Source organism: Mandrillus leucophaeus, unplaced genomic scaffold (assembly GCF_000951045.1).
Source record: "Mandrillus leucophaeus isolate KB7577 unplaced genomic scaffold, Mleu.le_1.0 Scaffold281, whole genome shotgun sequence".
In the NCBI taxonomy this organism is placed as follows: domain Eukaryota; kingdom Metazoa; phylum Chordata; class Mammalia; order Primates; family Cercopithecidae; genus Mandrillus; species Mandrillus leucophaeus.
Genome location: NW_012102932.1, coordinates 1,751,542 through 1,759,307, shown reverse-complemented (window position 1 = coordinate 1,759,307; position 7,766 = coordinate 1,751,542). Strand labels below are relative to the sequence as shown.

Below are 7,766 nucleotides of genomic sequence, written 5' to 3'. Positions count from 1 at the left end.
GGATCCGACTCTAACTCCAGGTGGACAGTGGGAGAATTGAGGGAAATGATAGGATACCCAGCTGGTGTGTGGGGAACCCCCACCCTCAACATCTGGTGTCAGAAGCACTGAGCTGAGTGGTGAGTGCTGTGTGAACAGGAAGACACTTTGGTTTCTCCTGTCTCTTACACTGAGAAAATCAGGAATTATGGAACATCAAAGGAACATATTCTCAAGTGCTGAAATGAGTATGAATCTAGCTCCTGAGAAAAATGCAGCTTTGTCTATGCTGCACTATCCTAATGGCCAAGCTCCATGCAGGGTGGCAGGCCTTGCATGCAGGTGACAGGGCCTGACTGGCTTGCATAAGACTAAGATTACTTTAACCCTGACTTTCCCCTTTGTCTCTTCTTGTTCTTTTTCTTTTTTTTTTTTTTTGAGAGGGAGTCTCACTCTGTCACCCAGGCTGGAGTGCGGTGGCGCAATCTTGGCTCACTGCAAGCTCCGCCTCCCGGGTTCACGCCATTCTCCTGCCTCAGCCTCCCGAGTAACTGGGACTACAGGCGTCCGCCACCATGGCCGGCTAATATTTTGTATTTTTTTAGTAGAGACGGGGCTTCAACGTGTTAGCCAGGATGGTCTCGATCTCCTGACCTCGTGATCCACCCTTCTCGGCCTCCCAAAGTGCTCGGATTACAGGCGTGAGCTACCGTGCCTGGCCTGTCTCTTCTTTTTCCCATCACTTTTCTTTCCACTTCTATCAAAACAAATATTTACAATCTGACTTTCTAAGAAGATCTGCCCTCAATTAGCACAAAACACCAGGGCTGTCCTCAAAGAGGAGTTTACAATCCACCTGCTCTCAAGGGCTTGAGAGGAGGTGTCTGAGGAAGATCATCTACGCATAGATGTGGTCCATATTCTTAGTGTTTTCCACTGATTCCTAAAAGGCTAAATACATGGACCATGTTAGCTTTTTCCCTGGCAAAATCACCTACTCTGGGTTGAACATTCAAGTTGCACCATCAGCTTTTATCAAGAGATTATTATAGAAAATGACCATATTATCTAAATACATTATTTTGTATTTATTATAAGACACTGTTGGGCAGGTGCAATGGATCACATCTATAATCCCAGCATTTTGGGTGGCCGAGGAGGGAGGACCGCTCGAACCCAGGAGTTTGAGACCAGCCTGGGTAACACAGTGAGACCTCATCTCTACAAACAAATACAACATTTAGCCTGGCATGGTGGCACGTGCCTATAGTCCCAGCTGCTAGGGAGGCTGGGGTGGGAGGATTGCTTGAGCCCATGAGGTAGAGGCTGCAGTGAGTCATGATCACACCACTGCACTCCAGCCTGGGCAACAGGGCAAGATCCTGTCTAAAACAAAAAAGAAAAAAGCTAAAACATTGTTGGCAATTTGGCCATTATATTTTCTCAAAAGTTTCACGTCAGAAAACATTAATTTCAGGATAATATGAATGACTTTCTCAGAATGAGTGTTATAAAACATTATATTTTCCTGTTTTGCCCTGGCTTCCATCTAATGAACACTCCAAACATGGAGCTTCTATGATCTGCTTTTCCCTACTCTGTAGTTCTGATTTACTGCTTCTATTTCTATCACCCCTCTGCATCACTTCTTACCCTTTCCAGCAAAGAAAAGGAGGAAAGCTTAGTTAACGAAACTAAAATGCGTAACAGCTGACTCCTACACGATTAGTAATATATACTGTTTGAAAACAAATATTTCAAACAAAATGGCTATCTACTATAAAGGTTTCATTTTATGATGATGATGATTATTATTTTTTGAGATACAGTCTCTCGCTCTGTCACCCAGGCTGGAGTACAGTGGCGCGATCTTGGCTCACTGCAACCTCTGTCTCCCAGGTTCAAGTGATTCTCCTGCCTCAGCTTCCCGAGTAGCTGGGATTACAGGTGAGTGCCATCATGCCCAGCTAATTTTTGTATTATTTATTTATTTATTTATTTTGAGACAGAGTCTCACTCTGTCGCCCAGGCTGGAGTGAAGTGGCGTGATCTTGGCTCACTGCAAGCTCTGCCTCCCGGGTTCACACCATTCTCCTGCCTCAGCCCCCCATGTAGCTGGGGCTAAAGGTGTCTGCCACCATGCCCGGCTAATTTTTTGTACTTTTAGTAGAGACAGAGTTTCACCATGTTAGTCAGGATGGTCTCTATCTCCTGGCCTCGTGATCCACATGCCTCGGCCTCCCAAGTGCTGGGATTACAGGTGTAAGCCACCGTGCCCGGCCTAATTTTTGTATTTTTAGTAGAGATGGGGTTTCTCTCGGTTGGCCAGGCTGGCCTCGAACTCCTGACCTCAGGTAATCTGCCCGTCACAGTCTGCCAAAGTGCTGGGATTACAGGTGTGAGCCACCGTGCATGGCCAGGTTTCTTTTTTTCTTTTTTATTTTTTTGAGACAGTTTTGCTCCTTACCCCAGGCTGGAGTACAGTAGTACAATCTTGGCTCACCACAACCTCCACTTGCCAGGTTCAAGCGATTCTCCTGCCTCAGCCTCCCAAGTAGCTGGGACTACAGGCACCTGCCACCACACCCAGCTAATTTTTGTATTTTTAGTAGAGGCAGGGTTTCACCATGTTGGCTGGGCTAGTCTCAAACTCCTGACCTCAAATGATCCACGCACTTCAGCCTCCCAAAGTGCTGGTGTGAGCCACTGCGCCCGGCCAGGTTTCATTTTAAATATTTTCTATGATGGTGTTCCCTTAAGATCATTTTAAATATTACGATATGTGTATTAGTCTTTCTAAATTCATCTGAATATAAGAGATATTAGAATTAGAATTATAGATCTGACAGATAAGAAAATATTTAGAAATACAGTCATCCTAGAATTTTTCTACAAAACATTTAAAATTCTTATAAACTTCACTTGACTCTTTCTCAACTGATAAATGGTTTCAAATTATAATTTGAATTTTAAATTGAAGCAATATGAATTCTACAGAATACTGATAAATAAAAATTGATATCAACTAAGAGAAACTAAGATTTCTAAAAAATAACAGCTACTTTGTTTATACTGGAAGATCTACTTCATTTCTCTCATGCTATTTTAATATATTTTTTAATACATGGATATAATAATACTCAATTGATCATTAACTTTTTTTTTGAGATGGAGTCTCATCGTGCCAGTGCAGTGGCACGATCTCAGCTCACTGCAACCTCTGCCTCCTGGGTTCAAGTGATTCTCCTGCCTCAGCCTCCTAAGCAGCTGGCATTATAGGCGTGTGCTACCACACCTGGCTAATTTTTGTGTTGTTAGTAGAGATGGAGTTTTGTCATGTTGGCCAGGCTGTTCTTGAACTCCTGACCTCAGGTGATCCACCCTCCTCGGCCTCTCAAAGTGCTGGGATTACAGACGTGAGCTGCCGCACCCGGCCTGGCCATAAACTTTTGATGGGCTCATGAACCAAAACCTAAACCTAAATTTCTGCTTCATTTTTTTCTAAGAATATTTTACTAATTTGTCCAACCTAAGGTTTTTCCTGTACTCCTCAATTTCCTTCTCAGAAGCATACATTTCAATAAAGTTTAATTAGATAAATCCATTTAATGTCATGTTCCAATGACATTTTTCACATTACTTCCTTCTTGGCAGTCTCCCTTTAATCACCGAGCACTTTTATTATAAAGTTTTTGCACTAAACATGGTCTTATTCAAATGAAACAGAAGAGTACTAGAAAAGGGATATTCCTGTTATGTTATGGTTTGTAGATTCCAGTAGTTCATCTGCACATGTAATACCCAATGACTCCTCTTTTCCATAGTTGCTAAATATTTAAGTAAACCATAACCATATGTGAAGTTTCAATTATATTTGCCCACACTGGATTAAGTGTGCTTTATCAACTTGTATTATAAACAAAACAACTAAAATTACACCTACTTATTGCCATTATAATTCATAGTTACCATCCTCTTTAAGGTGCTTCCAATTCATCCATTTTGTTGCTTTTTTACACATTTTAGCCATTTGTGTCAATTGTAGTGCCTGGTCATTTTTTCTCATTAATTGTTGCTCAAATGCAATTCTGAAAGAATCTGCCATCATGTAAGCTTCTTCTTTACTCTTCTGCAAAAGTTCCAACTGGTTTTGAAAGAAAGTTTGGGAGGTGTTAGAGGCAAAACCAGAGCAATTCTTGCTGAATCAAATTAACACATGCAATCTCCCCGCCTAGCACTGGTCTATTGCCTGTGTTTGATCTAGTTTATCTGCTTACACTAATTAATACTTGCTACTTCTGCAGTAGCAATTTACTCTGATCCAGATTATCAGCAGTTTCCCTTGTGATGCCTGTCAATTGCCTGGTAATCTAACCCCTGGACCTCACTACCCCACGCAGGCCCTGTGTGTGTGTCCTGCTCAAGTCCTTGGAGAAAGGGCCCAGCATGAAAGATAGGAGGATGCCAAAGGCTGCATTTCAACTCAGCTTTGGCCATTCCAGACTACACCACTGAAAATAATGATGAATACCACCTTTCAAATACTTCTCATAGATGACCTTGACTTTGATCAATGTAATCTCATGTTTTTCTTTTTCTTTTCTTCTACTTTCTCCTTCTCCTTCTTCTTCTTTTTTTCTTTTTAACGGAGACTTGCTCTGTCACCCAGGCTGGAGTACAGTGTCACGATCTCAGCTCACTGCAACCTCCGCCTCCTGGGTTCAAGCAATTCTCCTGCCTCAGTCTCCCGAGGAGCTGGGACTACAGGCACATGTTGCCATGCCTGGCTAATTTTTTGTATTTTAGTAGAGATGGGGTTTCACTGTGTTGCCCAGGCTGGTCTTGAACTCCTGAGCTCAGGCAATCCGCCTGCCTCAGCCTCCCAAAGTGCTGGGTTTACAGGCATAAGCCACCACGCCCGGCCTTTTTTTGTTTTTGTTTTTGAGACAGGCTCTCTCACTCTGTCACCCAGGCTAGAGTGCACTGGTGTGAACATGGCTCACTGTAACTGTGACGTCTTAGGATCAAGTGATTCTCCCACCTCGGCCTCCCAAAGTGCTGGGATTACAGGCGTAACCCATTGTCCCCTCATGTTTTTCTTAATGAATGGCTACTGTCCAACTGTTGGCTTTCCTATATACTTTAAAGACTTTATTTTGGCTGGGCACGGTGGCTCATACCTGTAATCCCAGCACTTTGGGAGGCCGAGGCAGGCGGATCATGAGGTCAGGAGTTCAAGACCAGACTGGCCAACACAGTGAAAGCCCATCTCTACTAAAAATACAAAAATTAGCCGAGAGTGGTGGCAGGCGCCTGTAATCCCAGCTACTCAGGAGCCTGAGGCAGAGGATCACTTGAACCCAGGAGGCGGAGGTTGCAGTGAGCCGAGATTGCACCACTACATTCCAGCCTGGGTGAGACAGTGAGACTCCGTCTCAAAACAAAACAAACAACAACAAAAAAAAACCACTTTAATTTTTAAGAATTTAATTGTGTCCTATTTTATTCTATTTTAAGTTCTAGGATACAGGTGCAGGATGCAGGTTTGTTACCTAGGTAAACGCGTGCCATGGTGGTTTGCCACACCTAAGGACTTTAAATTCCATACCTTCAATAAAGGTAAAACATTTTAGAATTGTGGTCTATGTACTACTGTATTTATACGTAAAGATCAAATATAATGGCAGCTATCATTTGAATTAATGTTTGGGATGTTCCTGATGCTGTGCTAAACATGTTATGTCTATTTCCTCACAAAAACCATCCAAGGTAGTTATTACCCTCTACTTAACATAGTAGGAAAACTGAGACCTACCCTGTCCAAAGCCACACAGCTACTAAATGGTGGAGCAAAGATGCAAACCTAGGTCTGGCTGGTACAAAGGTTCCTTTCACTGTGCCTTGCTGCTGCTGTTCAAATACACTCCATGCTTATCTCTCCATTAATCAGTGTTGCTGATCCTAGTGATTTTAAGCATAAATGTACATTTTCCTTCTATTATATAGTAATTTTAGGGCCATGTACAGATGAGAACAATATAAATTTTAGGAATATTAATTATACACTTAGGCAAACGACTTTAGGCTTCAAATATCATGCCAAGTACTTTTTTTTTTTTTTTTTTTTTTTGAGAAGGAGTTTCGCTCTTGTTGCCTAGGCTGGAGTGCAGTGGTGCAATCTCGGCTCACTGCAACCTTTGCCTCCCCAGTTCAAGGGATTCTCCTGCCTCAGCCTCCCAAGTAGCTGGGATTACAGGTGCCTGCCAACACACTTGGCTAATTTTTTGTGTTTTTAGTAGAGACGTGGTTTCACCATGTTGGCCAGGCTGGTCTTAAACTCCTGACCTCAGGTGATCTGCCTGCCTTAGCCTCCCAAAGTGCTGGGATTACAGGCATGAGCCCCTGCACCCTGTCCCAAGTACTATTAATATTTGTATTTTGGAACCAGGTAAACAAAATCCAGTTGATAAGCTGATGCTATCACATAAAAACTAAGCATAAGTTCCATAGTCAATAACTACTAAAATGAAGTTAATTATTGCAAACATGTCCATTTATTCTGCTATTAACAGAGAAACAAAACTAAAGCTTTTGCTGTTGTGATAATGCAATACCTCTTGTTTGAGCTGAAGAAGCAGTTTCCGAGTGGACGCTGCCATTCTGGCACAAGAACAGGGGTTCCCTCCGGGCCCATGACAAAGGCAGGCTCCGAGGACTGCAAGCTTTGAATTGAAAAACATTGCTCCTGTTACTAAGTGTTGCACTGTTTTAGCTGCACACAAACACAGGGGCATTTATGCACATACCCATGCACACTACTACTCAGGCATCTGATCCAAAAAAACGGGAAAGAAAAAAAAATAGAAGAAAGCTGAGACTGGGATCTTAGAATACAAATGGAAATTAACTACAAACAACGAAAAGAATGTCATGACTTGGAACACAAAAGGGAATTTTACTTTCCTTCATCTCACTCTTAAAACCTTTAATCCTGGCACCACTCTCCTATAGGTCTGAGTCCTTGGCAGGAGTTTAGCCTAACAACAATATGGTTAACACTAACATCCACAGCACACCTTTCCTGTGACAGTGGCCCTGATGCCCGGCATTCACTACTGCCAATTTCCTCTAAGGAGAGTCATTTACTCAGAAATGCCAAGGGAATTTAAATATATCAATGAGAAAAACAGTCATCCCTCCACTCCTAAAAAAATTTTTTTAAATATGATTCATTCCTGTGTAAAAGAATAGAACTTTAGCACCATCCAAACTTATGCCAAGGATGAAGTTAAGCCCTGGAGACTGAGTCAGGCAGCATGTTTGAAATTCTGCTTCTAGATTAGAGAGTAACCCTCTTCCTTGTTGCTCTTGTTCTGTAAATGAGGAGGAGAGACCAGAGACCAGACCTTTCTGCTTCCATCACTGACCTCTGTTATAGATTAGCTGTCTTATTTTCCTATACCTAACTCAGACTAGATGACTTCCAAAAGAACCCCAGGGCTGTTACATTTTCAGTGTGGAATGTTAAATATACCTTCCCCGAAAGAAAATAATCACCTCAACTAATAAGATCTCTGTAACTATGCACTAAACCATACCATCAAAAGATGCTGAAATTCTGTTAAACTTCCCTAAACATTGTCCATATAGCCCAGCCCAAACTTCTACACTTTAGAACACCAGCTGTTTTTTGTTTTTTTTTTTTTTTGAGACAGAGTCTCGCTCTGTCACCCAGGCTGGAGTGCAGTGGCGCAATCTCGGCTCACTGCAAGCTCCACCTCCCGGGT

General features: G+C 42.4%; 1 protein-coding gene across 3 annotated transcripts in view; it reads right to left on the bottom strand.

The window, feature by feature from the left end:
- The window catches only part of CCDC125 (coiled-coil domain containing 125), a 65,183-nt gene that overhangs the window by 16,329 nt on the left and 41,088 nt on the right, over window positions 1–7,766 (bottom strand). For 2 of the 3 annotated variants that reach the window (XM_011985270.1, XM_011985269.1), the window contains exons 10-11: window positions 6,594–6,701; window positions 3,949–4,123 (exon numbers count right to left, since the gene is read on the bottom strand). In XM_011985270.1, coding sequence (XP_011840660.1) covers window positions 3,949–4,123; window positions 6,594–6,701 — 283 coding nt within the window. The remainder of the gene's footprint in view (window positions 1–3,948; window positions 4,124–6,593; window positions 6,702–7,766) is intronic. The other variant, XM_011985271.1, reaches the window with a different exon arrangement.